The sequence below is a fragment of the Onychomys torridus genome, chromosome 6, assembly GCF_903995425.1.
Source record: "Onychomys torridus chromosome 6, mOncTor1.1, whole genome shotgun sequence".
Lineage (NCBI taxonomy): Eukaryota > Metazoa > Chordata > Mammalia > Rodentia > Cricetidae > Onychomys > Onychomys torridus.
The window spans coordinates 13,966,012-13,983,751 of NC_050448.1; the positions used below are offsets into that span (position 1 = coordinate 13,966,012).

The 17,740-nt window shown below is 42.8% G+C and overlaps 1 protein-coding gene across 1 annotated transcript in view; it reads right to left on the minus strand.

The window, feature by feature from the left end:
• The window catches only part of Ccdc39 (coiled-coil domain containing 39), a 34,092-nt gene that overhangs the window by 13,977 nt on the left and 2,375 nt on the right, over positions 1 to 17,740 (minus strand). Inside the window, exons 2-9 of the mRNA XM_036190098.1 lie at positions 12,799 to 12,918; positions 12,203 to 12,349; positions 10,875 to 11,033; positions 9,446 to 9,538; positions 9,229 to 9,357; positions 6,059 to 6,250; positions 4,592 to 4,695; positions 2,619 to 2,751 (exon numbers count right to left, since the gene is read on the minus strand). Of these exons, the coding sequence (XP_036045991.1) occupies positions 2,619 to 2,751; positions 4,592 to 4,695; positions 6,059 to 6,250; positions 9,229 to 9,357; positions 9,446 to 9,538; positions 10,875 to 11,033; positions 12,203 to 12,349; positions 12,799 to 12,918 (1,077 nt within the window). The remainder of the gene's footprint in view (positions 1 to 2,618; positions 2,752 to 4,591; positions 4,696 to 6,058; positions 6,251 to 9,228; positions 9,358 to 9,445; positions 9,539 to 10,874; positions 11,034 to 12,202; positions 12,350 to 12,798; positions 12,919 to 17,740) is intronic.

Sequence of the window (17,740 nt, forward strand, 5' to 3'; positions counted from 1 at the left end):
CTTGAGAACTGGTAGGAACTAGCCCCCAGCAAACCTCATGCCCAGCCTTTCACTGAGGCTGGTACTCCTTGGTCTCCCTTTGTGCTGGCCTTTGGGAAAGAGGAGCAAGTCCAATCCTGTTGCTTCTCAAAGAGCACCTACCTTGACCTCAAGGCCTCATAACAAACATTCCAAGTTTCCCATTGATCTACCAAACCCAGACCAACTGCAAGTTACCACTTTCAAATACTGAAATAATTTTCACTCCTAACCGTATTTCCCCTTTGTAGCTAATGAGCCTCGATGTGAAACAAAACAAGCACACGGCCAAACCTTTACAAATCAAGAAATAACTAATAATTGATGTGGTATTTCTCATGTAATTGTCACTTCTCACTAAACTCAAGACTTTCCCAAGGATTGCTCAGCAAAATTGGAAAGTCTGGACTAAGTGGTGGAAAGTCCATTGAGCTTTTCCCAAAACAAATGAAAACAGTGACAAGCACAGCCCTCTAAATGCATCACTGCTACAGCTGCACCAGTATTCTTATGGTCAAGTTCATCTAGTTTTCTTTGTTAAATACGAGTTTTAAAAAAATCTATTGTAGCTGTTCACCATGTGTGACATGTCCAACCCTCTTCATACTTTTAAGAAAGCCTGGAGGTCTTCCCACTATCATTTTCATTCAATTTAGGGACTTAATTTAGCATTGGTCAGCTAGCAATGTAGTCAGGTACCTACCATGTGTCTTCAAATAGTGTTTATTTCTTTATTCCACTTTCATTGCCAGTTTCAAACATTTATATAATTAATTGTAGTCTCTGCACCCCAATTTCTCTTCCTTATCCCCCTCCTTTCCCTCCAGCACCTTTCTTCTCACCGAGTCTACCTCCTATTTTCATGACTTCTCAGTTGTTGGTTTGTTTTGAGATGGAGACTCACTAGGAAGTTTTGGCAGTCCTGTGACTATGTAGACCAGGCTGACCTCGAACTCACAGACATCCACCTGCCTCTGCCTCCCAAGTGCTGGGATTAAAGACATGTGCCACTACACCTGGCCTTCCATGACTTCTTTCTATGTGTGGTCCACTGAGTTTAATTGGCCACTTGCCTGAGCATGGGTGAAAAGTTATAGTGTTGCAAGGGTAGCTTATTGACAGCTCCTGCAATAAGGACTACTTGTCAATGTCTTTCTGGAAGTGGCAAGCCTCAAGGGCCCTCCCCTCACTCATGATGAAATGCTAATGGGTCAAGTCTTGTGCATGTCTTACACAGATAATTGCAGCTACAGTGAGTCCAACTCACCTGATTTGTTTTTAAATGTCACAACTTTGTGATCAAAAGATCTATTTCATATACTTTCAGTCTTTCAAGGACTTTTTCAGAAGTTCTAATAGCTGTCCATATTTGTACCTTAGAAAACCATGTTCTGAAGGCAACGTGAAACAAAAAGGCATGATTTATACTCAAATACCACTCAGGCCAAATGGCTTTGTTACTTGGGAATTCAGAACATATTGAGGACCAGGTGTCATCAAATATAAGCAAAGTTGTATTTTATATAAGCCTCATCAAGTGCTCAAAAACTGTAATGTCTTTATTATCCCTCCTCCTCCTCTGTCTGCAAAATACAGAAAAATCAGGAAGCAGGGCTACCATGTCAAAAATTTTGATGTCATCAAGATTCCAAAGAGAGGATGGCAAGGGAACCTTCTCCAGTTTCTTTAAAGTTGGTTTTAGCACACCAGAGACTAGTGGAAGAAGAGGCCAATATAATTAATGAAATGGTACACTTCATAGGCAATTTGCCAAAAATACTGCCAGATTGTAAGAGGTTAATATGATGATATTTCATTTGTACTGAAATGTGATTTTATTTGTATGTTAATAAATAAAGTTGCCTGGGGTCAGAGCTAATAGCAAGCCATAGCAGAAGCCAGGCAGTGGTGGCACACACCTTTAATCCCAGTCACATGACAGACAGATCTCTATGTGTTCAAGGATACAGCCAGCATGGAGACACACACCTTTAATCTCAGTTCCAACCATAGAGACCTAGAGGTCTCCATAGACAGGCAGTGATGAGGAGGTCATGTGGTTGGGTTTACAACCAATAAGAAGGTAGGACAGAAAGTCAATAAAAAGACAGACACACAGGAAGTAGACCTCTTTCTGAGGGGAAGGATGGCAGCGGTAATGAAGGATAAGAAAGGGTTTTTAGTATCAGCTCTTAGCTACTGCTCTGACCTCTTGGGCTTTTAACTCTGCATTTGGCACTGTGTTTCTTATTTAATAAGACTGTTACATCTACACGTTAAAATAATGATGAAGTACTGGCAATGGGCCAAAATATGGAGAGAGGAGAATTTGATCACAAATACACACAAGATGATAAGGCAGCAGAATAAGTTGTAAAACAAGGACACTTGTTAAGATGTGTACTGCAGCACAAAGACAGACATAGGTGGGGACATGCGCACAATAGGCACTGTAGGAATGGGCTACGGTGCATAGTGTGGGGCAGCCCTTAGAAACAGAGCCCTGTAAGTAAGACTTCACACTCCTCTGATCCCAAGAGTAACTACTTCACTCTTTTGAAAACTGCTGTGGTTCTGGGAAAACTCAAAGTAAACCTTACCTTCACACGTTTCTCCTCCTCCTTCAGCATGTCTTCCATGTTTGTAGCTTTCTCTTCAACAGATATGGTTTTCTCAGTTATCATCTTTAATTTATCTTTTACAACCTCGTTATGACGTCTAAGTTTTTGTAATCTAAATAGGGTTTATAAGGAAATATAGAAAACATGCTTAAAAAGATATTTGACACACAAAAACATAGTTGCTTCTTTTGCTGCAGACATTTTCATTGCCATCATGAATCTAATAGGCTTTAAAAGTATTTCTCTGAGCCTCTCTGATGGGAAAAAACACCACAGGAAAATCTGGAACTTAATAATGGAGCGACTGCACTGGGGTAGAGCTCAGTAGTCTAGGGTGGAACTCAGTAGGCTGGGATGGAGCCCAGTGAGATGGGGTGGAGCTCAGTGAGATGGGGTGGAGCTCAGTGAGATGGGGTGGAGCTCAGTGAGATGGGGTGGAGCCCAGTGAGATGTAGTGGAACCTAGTGAGATGGGGTGGAGCTCAGTGAGATGGGGTGGAGCCCAGTGAGATGGGGTGGAGCCCAGTGAGATGGGGTGGAGCCCAGTGAGATGGGGTGGAGCCCAGTGAGATGGGGTGGAGCTCAGTGAGATGGGGTGGAGCTCAGGGGGCTGGGGTGGAGCTCAGAGAGATGGGGTAGAGCTCAGTGAGATGGGGTGGAACCTAGTGAGATGGGGTGGAGCTCAGGGGGCTGGGGTGGAGCTCAGTGAGATGGGATGGAACCTAGTGAGATGGGGTGGAGCCCAGTGAGATGGGGTGGAGCCCAGTGAGATGGGGTGGAGCTCAGTGAGATGGGGTGGAGCTCAGGGGGCTGGGGTGGAGCTCAGAGAGATGGGGTAGAGCTCAGTGAGATGGGGTGGAACCTAGTGAGATGGGGTGGAGCTCAGGGGGCTGGGGTGGAGCTCAGTGAGATGGGGTGGAGCCCAGTGAGATGGGGTGGAGCCCAGTGAGATGGGGTGGAGCCCAGTGAGATGGGGTGGAGCTCAGAGAGATGGAGTGGAGCTCAGTGAGATGGGGTGGAGCCCAATGAGATGGGGTGGAGCTCAGTGAGATGGGGTGGAGCCCAGTGAGATGGGGTGGAGCTCAGGGGGCTGGGGTGGAGCTCAGTGAGATGGGGTGGAGCTCAGTGAGATGGGGTGGAGCTCAGGGGGCTGGGGTGGAGCTCAGTGAGATGGGGTGGAGCCCAGTGAGATGGGGTGGAGCTCAGTGAGATGGGGTGGAGCTCAGTGAGATGGGGTGGAGCCCAGTGAGATGTAGTGGAACCTAGTGAGATGGGGTGGAGCCCAGTGAGATGGGGTGGAGCTCAGAGAGATGGAGTGGAGCTCAGTGAGATGGGGTGGAGCTCAGTGAGATGGGGTGGAGCCCAGTGAGATGGGGTGGAGCTCAGGGGGCTGGGGTGGAGCCCAGTGAGATGGGGTGGAGCCCAGTGAGATGGGGTGGAGCTCAGTGTGATGGGGTGGAGCTCAGGGGGCTGGGGTGGAGCTCAGTGAGATGGGGTGGAGCCCAGTGAGATGGGGTGGAGCTCAGTGAGATGGGGTGGAGCTCAGTGAGATGGGGTGGAGCCCAGTGAGATGGGGTGGAGCCCAGTGAGATGGGGTGGAGCTCAGGGGGCTGGGGTGGAGCCCAGTGAGATGGGGTGGAGCCCAGTGAGATGGGGTGGAGCTCAGTGTGATGGGGTGGAGCTCAGGGGCCTGGGGAGGAGCTCAGAGAGATGGGGTGGAGCCCAGTGAGATGGGGTGGAGCTCAGGGGGCTCGGGTGTCACTGAATGGTAAAATAAACACTACCTACCATATTCAAGGCCCTAGGTTTCATCCCTAGCACCAGCAAAAAGAATGTAGCAGTTACAATCTTGCAAGTATTTATATAATTATAACCATTAGTGATTTTCTAAATACAGATCATAAATATATTTAATATTTATACATATTATATTTATATGATTTTTTTTCTTACTTTGATGCTTCACCATGGATGTCCTTCTTTACTTTGGAAATGTTTTTCCTCAGAGCTTCTAAATCACTGGAAGTTCTATTGAGAGTAGCTTTTAAAGTATCCAGCTGTTTATCAGTAGACAGACAAAAATTACATATTCACATTGGATAAATTAATTCCATTTCTGAGAAACTCTATTCTCCCTACTTCTAATTCTAAGTTAGTAGCACCCATTAAAACAGCAACTTTTTGTAATTGACACATATCTGTGGATCTTTCTGATTCCCACATCAAATTTTAAATGACTTGTTTCATAGCATGAAAATAGTAAATATTTCCATATATAAGTTGAAAGTACATGTAGAAACATCTTTAGGGGGGTAACAAAAATACTCTACAGTTAGCCAGCAGAAACTATTCAAACTATTCCCACAACTAAACGAATGTCCTGGAAACCACTCGTTTATCTTAAGTGAAGGATGGGTGGATCTTTGGGAATTACACCCCTGTCCACTTGCCTACAATGGTTAAAGCTCTACAGCTCTCAGCAGTGACATCTAACATAAGCAGAAATCAGAAAGGAAAGTACAACGTACTGTATAATAAAATGGTTTCTAGCATTCTGCTTTTGGCCTAAGTAGTGGTAGCTTTCGATAGCAGGGACTCAGAACAGAAACGTTATGGAGGTCCTTTCATTGATGAGGACGGGATCATTAACTTGCACTATGCAATAGTCTAGCTGTTATAGAACCTGCAAAAGAAGCGGAGGACAGGAGCTTTGCTCTCTCTGTGTCAGGGTCATTTATCACCTACTCCTACAGCCAGACTAAAACATTGTCCCTTAACAAAGTGGAAAACAACTCCAACAGGTCACTGGCAGAAGCTGTCAGCCAATGTCACACATACTCAACACTGGAAAGCCATTCCCAGCTATCTCTCAGAATGCTACAGCAACACTCCTATATGTGCCAAGTCCATCGTGAACCCTGTGTGGAGCATTTGGAGCATCTGGCCTCACACCCTCACAGATGCTAGACCTGGAAGGAGTTCTGGCAGTGCCCAGCATAGATCCCTGTACAGGACCTGAGGTTTAAGACACTCCCTGTTTCCTCGCCATCCAAGGGCTCAAACAAAGTACCTTAAAGTCCCATTGAAAGTACCCTAAAGTCCCATTATGGGGATATGAGTGCACTGTGGTGGCACATGCCTTTATTCCCATCACATGGGAGGCAGAAGCAGGCAGGTAGACCTCTGATTTCCTGGCCAGCTTGGTCTATATAGCAAATTTCAGGCCAGCCAGGCCACAGTGAAATCTTGTCAAAGTAGAAAGAAATATATGAGTGTGCACAACACACACACACACACACACACATACACACACAGATTTAAGGAAAAGAGCCGGCAAGGCACTCCCTAATCAAATAGGGATCCCTTTGGCATCGACTGAGTAGGCTGCTAAGAACACAGAGCAGTGTTTGGGTGACACACCTCGTCCTTCAGCTGACTCCGGCTGGCTTCATGCTGCTGGTATTCCATCCTGCACTTTAAAACTTTACGCTCAGCGACAGAAATTCTTCTCTCATATTCTACATTGTTCCCAAGCTCATTTTCCAGAAACTTGATCTTTTCTTTCACCACAACTTCTTTTTCTCTTGTTTCCTGCTTGATCCTTGCTAATGTCTAGGATTGAGATAAATGTGTGCATTGCAATATTTAGTACCAGCTCAAATACAAAGGAATTTCGTTTCCATGTTTATATTCAGTACTTATTCTTTAGGGGGGGGGGGGAGTCTTTAAAAATACTTTTGCTGTTGCAGGGAGTGTTGTGTTGTTGTTGTGGCCCTGGGTCGTCTGGAACGCTTTGTGGAGACGAAGCTCATCTTAACCTCACAAAGATCCGCCTGCCTCTGCCTCTCAGAGAGCTGGGGTTCTCAGAGAGCTGGGGTTCTCGGAGAGCTGGAGTTCTCAGAGAGCTGGGGTTCTCAGAGAGCTGGGGTTCTCGGAGAGCTGGGGTTCTCGGAGAGCTGGGGTTCTCGGAGAGCTGGGGTTCTCAGAGAGCTGGGGTTCTCAGAGAGCTAGGGTTAATGGTGTGTGCCACCGACTGGGCAGTGGTGGCGCTCGCCTTTAATCCCAGCACTCGGGAGGCAGAGGCAGGTGGATCTTTGTGAGTTTGAGGCCAGCTGTGTATACGTGTGTGTGTATGTGTGTGTGTGTGTGTGTGTGTGTGTGTGTGTGTGTGTGTAACAACTAATGAAAAATAGACCATGAAGTGGATAGAGAGTAAGGAGGGATATATGGGAAGCTTTGGAAAGAGGAAAGGGAACATAGAAATGATTTAATTATATTAAAATCTCAAAAATAAATAATGCTTTAAAATGTGGGTTGGGATGTTTATTGTGTTGAAGTGTTTCTTGTGGCTAAAACACAGAAGGGGACTGCTGATGTGGGAAGGGAACAAGGCAGTAAGGGGTGAAACGTGAACAAAATAAAGGGCAGGGAAGCTAGGCTAGCAAAGTAGGGCTCTTAGGAGCAGCCTGAGAAGAAACTTGAACGCCAGTCTTAAGAGGTGTGCTCTCAGGCAGGATAGAGCAGAGGCTATTGAAGGGCTGGAGAGCACATCAGGTGGGACTTTTAACCGTGACAGGACAACAGAACTGATGAATTAAAGGGAAAATTTGTCCGAAATCATAGTTCTTTTAAGCTTCTCCAAATGAGATTCTATCAAATAACCAATTTTAAAGTGATGTTCTTAAATGTTCTCTTTAACAATTAACACTCTTAAAATGTAGCAGTCTATATCACTATTGTGCTGGGACAACCAAAAGACTGTCAGTATCTCTGTTTAAATGTTTCAAACGCTCACTTGAAAACCTTCATCACATCGGCTTTTCTGCCACTATAATTTAATACCAACAAGAGCATCCATGTTTGTTAATAGTGCTATTTATGATTAAGTGGTACCCTGGATTTAACATGTGTGTTGTTTGGTAGCAAGACACAAACTGGGGAAAGGAAGGAAGAGAAGAGAAATCTAAACTGAATAGTCTGTGCCCTATGCAAGTGCTGACCAGAGATCTGTGATCTTGGATCTATTTGGTTCACATAAATAAACAGTTAGGACTTGAGGTTTGAGAGTAATAGGAACTCAGGTATCAGCCTCAAGAATGAAGAATGAACATGATGTGGTATTTAGCTGCAGTCATATTTCTGTAGAAATGATCTTTGGTTTCAATAGATCCTCAGGAGATGCTGGCTCCAACCTCGAGGGACCATTGCTGTAAAACCAGAATGGTTCTCCTTAATTCTTGCTAGAGAGGCATGACCCTTCTGTCAAAAAAACAGGTGTCCCAAGCAAACCACATCCAGCTCTCTGAAGCCCAAACCCCCAGTCACCTCTGCTCTGCCCCTTCATGGAGATTAAAAATGGGTTTAACACCTCCTGCTGCTGGTTCCTTTCCTCCTCGGTTTCTTCTGTTCAACTCTTGCTCTTTCTACTGTTCCCACCAATGTTCCTTCATGGTTTTCCCAAAACTTTCTCCTAAATCCACCTGCAAGTGATGATCCTGGGCCTGAATTAGTACCACAGCATCCCTGACCTTTTTGAGCTTTGAATCATTGGTGCCAGGACTTCCTGGCAGCCAAGCTTCACCTCTGTACCCACATCTTTGCCTGCATTATCTACCACTGCCATTTCTATACACCTAGAACATACTGCCTAACAGCACCATGTGAAATCCAAGTTACTACAGACAGCCATGGGTCAATGGGTCAGGATTACTGGAAGAAAGTCTCAATCCTCAAGGATAATAGTACTATAAGAAAAAAAAAAAAAAAAAAAAAAAACAACTCCATAGAGTTCCATTTGCCAGAACCACTGAATCTTACTGAAAAGTGGCTTTCAAGTAGCAGTATAATATACATTTTATTTTGTTGTTGATGGTGGTGGTTGTTTATTTTGTTTTGAGATGGGGATCTGTAGCAGGAATCTTAAAAGTTCTTACTAATAACAACCCAGAGCCAGGTATTGGGGTGAACTCTGGAAGATCAGAGAAGCAGAACAAGCCACAGCTACCTCACCTTGCCAATTCCTCAGCTGATCCTGTTTCCTCAAACTGGAAGCCTCTGAGTCCTCATCCAAATGGGTCTCAGCTGAACTGCTTCATGAAAGCCTGAATCTTAACCAGCCAAAAGCTTCTAGTTTCTGGTCTTCACACCTTATATATCTTTCTGCTTTCCGCCATCACTCCCTAGGATTAAAGGCTCACTTAAAGGCATGTGTCACCATGCCTTGCTGTTTCCAATGTGGCCTTGAACTCACAGAGATCCAGAAGGATTTCTGCCTCTGGGCGGCTAGCATTAAAGGTGTGAGTGCCACTATTTTCTGGCTTCTATGTCTGTCTAGTGGTTGTTCTGTTTTCTGACTCCAGATAAATTAATTAGAGTGCACAGTTTTAGGGGGAACACAATACCACCACAGGGATCTCTCTTTGTAGAACAGGCTGGCCTCGAACTCACAGAGATCTGCCTGCCTCTGCCTCCCGAGTGCTGGGATTAAAAGCGTGCACCAGCACGCCTGGCTATGATGTACATTTTAAATTGATGTGCTAAAATAAACCAAAGACAGTAAGCTCAGTGCTGCAGGGTCTGAGCTAGCTCACCAGGGCACAGTTGTCTATCTCCTGGTCACGCCTCTGCATCTGCTGGATGGTGCTCTCCCACTGCCGGATGAGCTCTTGTCGTTCAAGGTGAATCTTCCGAAAGTCTTGTGCAGCTTTATCTAATTCTAACTGTTAGACAGATAGAAGGTTACACTTCCATCACTAAAATGCTTCTGCAAATATCACCTTGAAAAGTAAGGAGACTTTGTAAACCAACCTGTGCACTTAGCGTCTCTGTTAGTTCATTGTCTAGAAGCTTCCTTTTCTCATTACACTCCAAAGTCAGCCTTTCTAACTGCAGGGTCAGTGCCTGTGGTGTGGATACACGGAAAATAGACAACTATCAGTTATTTGAGTTTTAAAACTAGCATATAGCATATCTAGTATTCTTTCTCATCAAATCTTATGTAAACACTATATAAACAATATAAAATAATATGTATTTTCCTTATTGTCTAGCCCCAAGGGTTAATCTACTGTTTGATTATACCTTCATGAAAATGCACTTGTTTCTAAGATGCTTTTTAACACAAATTAGAAAAAAAGGACAAATATAACGTGTCATTTGAAAATATTTAAAATAATGCATTTGGTATTTAATCTACTAGAGAACAGCATGTTTGTGACACTGACCTCATTGTCACCAGGAGAGATTCCAAGTAGATTTTACATAATATTACAATGACTTATCAATTGCAATGTTATCTCAAATTGATGCAATAAAGTAGGATTAATCAGCAATCAACTGTATATCTCAGAACATAGCTTGATGTTGTATGGATATGTATATACTATTTGGTGTTCCATGCTTCTTAATATCCCCATTAGTTATCCATTTGGCACTTCATCTTGAAGTACTGCTTTCAAAGAGAATTATCCAGAGATGCCAGATAATGAAATGGCAATGAGATTTCGTCTTTAAAAAAACATTTTTGGTGTGTGTGTGTGTGTGTCTGTGTGTGTGTGTGTGTGTGTGTGTGTGTGTGTGTGTGTGTGTGTGTATAATATGATTATGGTTTTTAGACCATGACACACATACGGAGACTGGAAGACAACTTTGTGGGGTCTCCTTTTTTCCATCTTCATATGGTGTTCATGATGGGTTACCAGCCTTGCACACTACAGACATTTCCCACTGAGCCATCTCACTATGCTCAAATAAGACTAGTTGAAACATTACATCAGTAGAATATTGCCTCCTTTACAGATTGTAAACATATTTTCATCCAAGGATGAGGAAAACAGGACAATTTGAATAATAAATCCTATTTTTAAATAAAAAATATTAACTCAGTAGAACTTACATGTAATATTCAAATTAAATATCAAACAAAGTAGCCCAAATTAATTGTTCTAGTATGACTAGAATTTTCTTTTCTAAAATGCCTTAACGAGTCCTTCGAAGTTCTAACCCAGTTCTCCAGAGGGTCAGAGTGCTTCAGAGGATTAGCAACAGAGTCTGCAATGTGCTGCAGGGTTTGACTGCGGTCATTTCTCTAGAGAAATGACACTGGATTTCAACAGCTTCTCAGAGAGACCCTGGCGCAAACCTTCGAGGACAGTTGCCTTTAACATCAGGAACTACAGCTTCATGCTTTAAAAGTTGCCTCAGAGAGGAGTTGCCCTAGCCATTTCTAACATCTCACCCTGATTTTGTTATCGTCTTGCTTGGAGTACTTCTGAAGGGTGAGAGAGTCGCTGTCTTTATGAGCCGACTCCTCTAGCCAGGCCTCCAGTGCTTGCTGGTCCCAGTTCATCTGACATTTCAAGCCATCCAGCTTTTGAGTAGCTTTAAATATGCCAGTCTAATTTCCAAAGAATAGGGGAGAAAAGGTGGAGACAAAACATTATTTTGCAAACTAAAACAAAACATAACATTATACTACCAAACACAGGGAGAAACCCAGTCTCTGCCTTCCATACGGCACAGTATGGTCACTTCTAGCACTACCATGCTTGTATTTTAATTCTCCAGCTGTGAAATGGAGATGATCATGCATGGTCAAGAACAGTGGTTAAGCCAAAGATCTTGTGAAAAAGCTTGAGGGTGGTTCTCTCATAGAAAACTCATTAGATACCCCCACCAAAGTCACCCCAAATGTGCGGGAGTGTGTGCATCAGTTAAAATAGCTTGTTTGGCATGATGGCTAACCCCCTGACGAGTACTCTCCATCCATTTCCAGTCATACCTGCCACGCTAAAGAGCCTCTCATATAGAGATTTGGAAGCATTTTTAATTGAATTAAATATAGTGTAGGGGATAAATGACTTCTGTAAGTGTCGCTTAAGGAATCTATAATCACAAAAGAAAGCAGAGAATGTCTAAGTAAAATCAGTAAATGTTATTTACACTGCACATATAAATGTTATATTACAACATTAAGTATGCATGTGAATGCATATGCATTTTATTGATTAATGACTGATGTGGAAGGGCCCAGCACACTGTGGGTAGTGTTTCTGGGAGGTATAAGAAAAGTAGCTGAATGTGAGTCTAAAAACCAGCCAGTCTGGAGTGTTCCTCCGGCTCCTGCTTTGCTCTGGCTTGTATTCTTACCCTGACTTCTCTCAATGCTCAAGAGAGATCAGTACATGCAAACTAAATAAGTTCTCTTCCCAAGTTGCTTGTGGTCATGTTTATTACAGCAACAGAGATGCTAGCCAAGACAGGTCCCATAGTTGGCAAATGAGTATGGACGGTAAAAGTTTTAGGTGAAATTTAAAACCAAAAGTGATATGTATGTTAAAAGTGCCACCTATACCCGGCAGGCTGCAGAACACCGTCCCTGGAGGAAATGAAAATAACCAGCTGAAGAATAATAGCAGAAACATAATATTTGGTCATTATCTCATTCAAACCACAGCTCTGTGTCTTTTCATTGTTTTAAAAAAGAATGTAAGTAAATCAAAGAAAAGCTTAATGCTCCCTGGAGAGCGCAGGCGCAGAGACAGGACTACAGCAAGTCACACCCACTTCCTTATCGCTCTTGCGTTCCCGGATGGTCTCCATCTCCTTCTGCAGTTTTTGGATCTCATCCTTGACCCGTCCCAGCTCTCTTTCAGCAATGGCCTTAAAATGTTCTTCACTTTCGATTTCATACTCTCTTGCTTTGCAAAGAGACTGAAGAATAATGCACAAAACAGAAGCACTTTACATTTCTATATTATAAAATATAATAGGCCTCTACATAAAACAGCCCAATCCTCAGATGGACTCCTGTTAACTCCATCAGGGTAGAACTCTCCCACTTTAGCCTGTGGTTGCCCGCAGCTGTCTCTCACCACCCACCAGGAGGTTAACCATATACTTCTTGGAGGGCTACTGTCAGGAGTTCAGATGTTATATGGTATAAACTAAGGAAAAGGAATCTATCTGTAAGAGGACAGTCAGAAGCTAAAACTCATCCCTTACCACAAAGTAAGAAATAGTTGGCATAAATACTTGAGAAAAAGGTGCTTATGTTGAATTAATCACATGTAATACTTAACAGAGATGATTTGAGATATTATTTACATACTAAGGGTGAACATCTCACACAACACTATCAACATGTGTCAGTATTTCAGTACCTGTGTAAATAAAAATTCTTGATTCACATTTTTAAGATGAGAAGTCATAGAATTAATTCGATCTTCATAGTCACGAAGCTGATCTTGCAAGTTTGATTTTTCCTTCTGCAGTTTTGATAACTGTAAGTAATAAAAGCCATGAATAACAAGCAAACTAAATCTTCATTTATTTTGTAGCATCATCAGTTTGAGATACTGTAACAAAAAAACCACAGACTTGATGCCTTAAACAACAGAAATGTATTTGCCACAACTCTGAAGGCTAAGAATTACAAGATTCCTAGTGAGGCCCTTCTTACTTTGCAAACAAATGTCTTCTTGCTGTGTCTAGACATAACAGAGAAGTTGGCTGTTTTCACTTCTTATAAGAACACTGATATCATTTATGAGAGCTCCACCTTTGTAATGGTCTGAATGAGAATGGCCCCCATAGGCTCATATGTTTGAATACTTGGTCCCTTGTTGGTGGAACTGTTTGGGAAGGATTAGGAGGTGTGGTTTTGGAGGAGGTGTGTCACTGGGGGCGGGCTTGAGGCTTTAAAAGACTCCTGCCATTTCTAATGTGCTCTCTGCCCCCTTCTCACAGTTTTGAGATATGAGCTCTCAGCTGTTCCTGCTGCCACGGACTCTAACTCTCATGGAACCTCTAACCCTAATTAAACACTTTCTTTAATAATTGCCTTGATCATGGTGTTTTATCACAGCCACAGTAAAGTAACTTATACAAACATCCCTGCAAAGACCCTTGCTCTCATCACACTGGAAATTCAGACATCAAATGAAAAGTTTTGGAAGGACACGCACACACACACACACACACACACACACACAAAAAAAAAAAAAAATACATCCAGTACAAGTCATTATTTGGCTTCTTTATATGTCCACAAGAACTTCCTTAAAATCTACTGATTTTTTTTCCGTTTTGGTTTTTCAAGACAGAGTTTCTCTGTATAGCTTTTGGAGACTGTCCTGGAACTTGCTCTGTAGACCAGGCTGGTTTTGAACTCACAGAGATCCACCTGCCTCTGCCTCCCTAGTGCTGGGATTAAAGGTGTGTACCACTACCACCAAGCATACTGACATTTTAGATATATTTAAAAAAAAAAAAAAAAAAAAAAACTTAGAGATAATTTGGGGACAATTAGTACTATAGTTCACGTGATGGAATCTCGCTTTACTTTGCAATACCAGCAGGGTCATTGCTGGAACGCACTTCTCACATAGCAGGGTTATTTCTCTGTAGGCAAATGTGAAACTCTATCCAATGGCTAGACCATGGGCTGTCTTCTTAGGTTTCTACCACTGTGATACACACCATGACCAAAAGCAACTGAAGAGGAAATGTGTTATTTCATCTTACACTTCCAGATAACAGTCTATCACTGACGAAGTTGCGTAGGGATTCAAGCAGGGAAGGTAAGAACAGAAGCAGAGGCCATGGAGGATGCTGCTTACTGGCTTTCCACACTGGTTGCTAAGCCTGCTTTCCCATACAGCTCAGGACCACCTCCCCATGGATAACACTTCCCACTGTGGGCATGGCCCTCCTGCATCAATCAGTAATCAGGAAAATGCTGCACAACCTTGCCTACAGGCCAGTCTGATGGCGATATTTTCTCAGTTGTGGGTTCCTTCTCTCAGATCATTCAAGCTTGTGTTAAGAAGACAGAAAACCCAGCTAGCCAGCACACTTGGTAAACATGATCAGGAAAATAAAGGGGCCAGTAAATGTTTGCTCTGCAAGCCTCTACATAGAAATCCAGGCATGGTGACATGCTCTTCTCACCCCAGCACTGAGAAACAGAGATGGGAGGATTCCTCAGATTCACTGGTCGGCCATCTTTGCCTAATCTGGGAGCCCCTCATCCCAATAACAGACCCTGCCTCAAAAAGTAAGGTGGAGGGAACCTGAGGAATGACAGCTAAGGTTGACCTTTGGCCTCTGCATACATTCACTCACATCCACCACCACATATTCCAAATATATACACCAAAAAAAAAAGAAAGAATGAATGAAGCAAAGGCTGGGGCCATAAAACCTGCAGAACAAGACCATAGGTTCAAATATTGAATACATAGTCAGCAGGATCGTTCTTCTAGGATGACTCTCATACACTCATAGATTTAATGAGTTCAGGTAAAGCCTAACAGAATACTCTTGCATACTTAGAACCGGTATGTTAACAAATTTTGCTAATAGAAATAAGACATGTAGATACTAAACAAACAAAATAAAAGTCTGAGGCGGTTCCAGGAAGCTGGAATACAATACACCAAGCCTAGCATCATCTGAAAGCACAGGAAGCAGTGTGTCCTCATGGTCTTGAAAATACATGCCCTCACCCAGGGCACCTCCCTTCCACTGAAACCCAGAAGCAAGTCTTAGGACTTTTACCTAGTGAAGACAAAAACACCGATTTACTCGCTTGTTTCTTGCATTTTACTAAACCTGCAGTATAGCATTATTAGATCTTAGTACTGCTGTGAATATGTCAGAGTCTGACAGACTTCCATTCATACTGGCTGTTGAGTTAGCTTTTGTTCTCAATTTTAACTCCCTCTTTTGTTGACTTTGACACTATTGTGAAGATTTACTTACTTTTCTGTCTTCTGTGTATTGGTGTTTTGTCTGCATATATGCCTGTGCACCATGTGCATGCCTCCTGCCTGCAGAGGTTAACAGAGAGCATCTGACCACCCAGAACTGGAATTACAGGTGGTGTGAGCCATGGTGGAAGTGCTGGGAACCAAACTCGGGTCCTCTGAAAGAGCTGAGCCATCTCTCCAGCCCCTTGGTGCTGTGTTCAAGCTTCCTGAGCTCTTAGCTCCTTTGCTTTTTGACTGACTGGTCTAACTATGGAGGTGTGTAAGGCTACAAACTTTCTCTAATTTTTTTTCTGCTTCCCATGAATCTGGATACAAAGAAGGCCCCTTGAATTATTTTCTAAAGGATTTTTCCAGTTCAATTTCTTGTTGATATTAGTCTAACCAAGAATGTGTTTAGAGAAAGATGTCTCAGACTTTAAAAAAAATTTTTTTGAAATTATCTCTGTAAATTCTGTTGACTTAATGTCAGGGACTATTGCAAGATTTGCAAGATTTCTGTTTTGTCTACTGTGAATTCTGTTGGTCTACAATCAGGGAATATGAGCTTTAAGATTTCTATCTGTATGATATTTTAGGGACTATAATGGTAAATGACACAATAAAAACATTGCAATTTTAACCATTTTGAGATTACGTTGCACAGAATTAAATACACTCACCTGTTGTACCACCACCACCCACCACCCACCATCACCACCACCACCCACCATCACTACCACCACCACCACCACCACCACCACCACCTCCACCACCCACCACCACCACCACCACCACCACCACCATCACCACCACCACCCACCATCACCACCACCACCACCACCCACCATCACCATCACCACTACCACCTTTTCAAGTTCCCATTTTGAACTGTTGTTCTCTTTAAATACAAACTCCCCACACTCCCCCTCTCTGGTTCCAGGAAACCACTATTCTGCTTCCTGTTCATCTGATGGATGAACTCATAAAAGGATGGCTACATGGCATCTGTCCTGCTGGGTATCATTCATTTCAAGAGCATGATGCCTTCTTGACCCATCATTCACTCTCAGCAGGAAGGTCGGTTTGGGTCTACTACATTACTCAGTCTCAACTTTTTTTTAAAAGATTTTTAAAGAGGATTTATTTACTTATTTATTTATTTATTTATTTATTTATTTATTTATTTATTTATTATGTATACAGTGTTCTGTCTGCATGTATCCCTACAGGTCAGAAGAGGGAGCCAGATCTCATTACGGATGGTTGTGAGCCACCATGTGGGTGCTGGGAATTGACCTCAGGACCTCTGGAAGAACATCCAGTGTTCTTAACCTCTGAGCCATCTCTCCAGCCAAGTCTCAATGTTTTGATGGGCATCCTTCTAAGATGCATATCAAGTGATATATTCTCTCTACATTTTCTATTGTTCATGATCTCTGTGTCTTTGTCTATTACACTTGTCTAATTCTGAGGAGGGCATTAGTGAAGTCGCTCACTATAGCAGTATTTGCCAGTGGTGCCTCCAGAATGAACCTTCTGTTTCTCCAACAAAAGCATTATGATTATAGCTTGACAAGCCCTCCCCAGGGCTCCCAGACTTTATTGCTTTTTTTTTTTTTTTTTTTTTTTTTAATTTTTCAAGACAGGGTTTTTCTGTGTAGCTTTGTGCCTTTCCTGGAACTAGCTCTGTAGACCAGGCTGGCCTCGAACTCACAGAGATCCACCTGGCTCTGCCTCCCGAGTGCTGGGATTAAAGGCGTGAGCCACCACCGCCCGGCTATTGTTTCTTTTTTAAATACAAAAGTATATATACAGTGATACTTGTTGAGGACATACACATGATATACCAAAACAAACAAACAAACAAGACCTCAGGGGAAACATAATTCAGAACTCAAAACTAAATACACACAGGGACATATAGAGAGAGAGAGAGTTTGGAAACACAACAGACCCTGCAAGACACAACAAACACTGTAAGACCATGGTGCCCCAGAAAGCGACAAGCAGAGAACCTGAAAACGTAGTTGATCATTATGGTTACCAGAACAAATCAAACAGTGGAAGTTAGACCCACAAGGGTCTCCCAAGATTTTGTCTAATAGGAATTTGTAAGGAATGGAAATCAGCGAAGTATTAGATCACTCATCAGCACCCTGGGAGAGTAACACAGCAACATATTCCCAATCCTAGGGAAAATATATTTCCAAACTATTACCAAATATGAAGCTAAATACAGCCGTTCTCTGTGATTGGAGGCCTCAGAATGTTTCATCACATGTTTGGGAATGTGACTCTTGATCTCTCAAATAAAGCAAAACAACTTAAAGAAGGAAATACTTGTTTGAGCAGA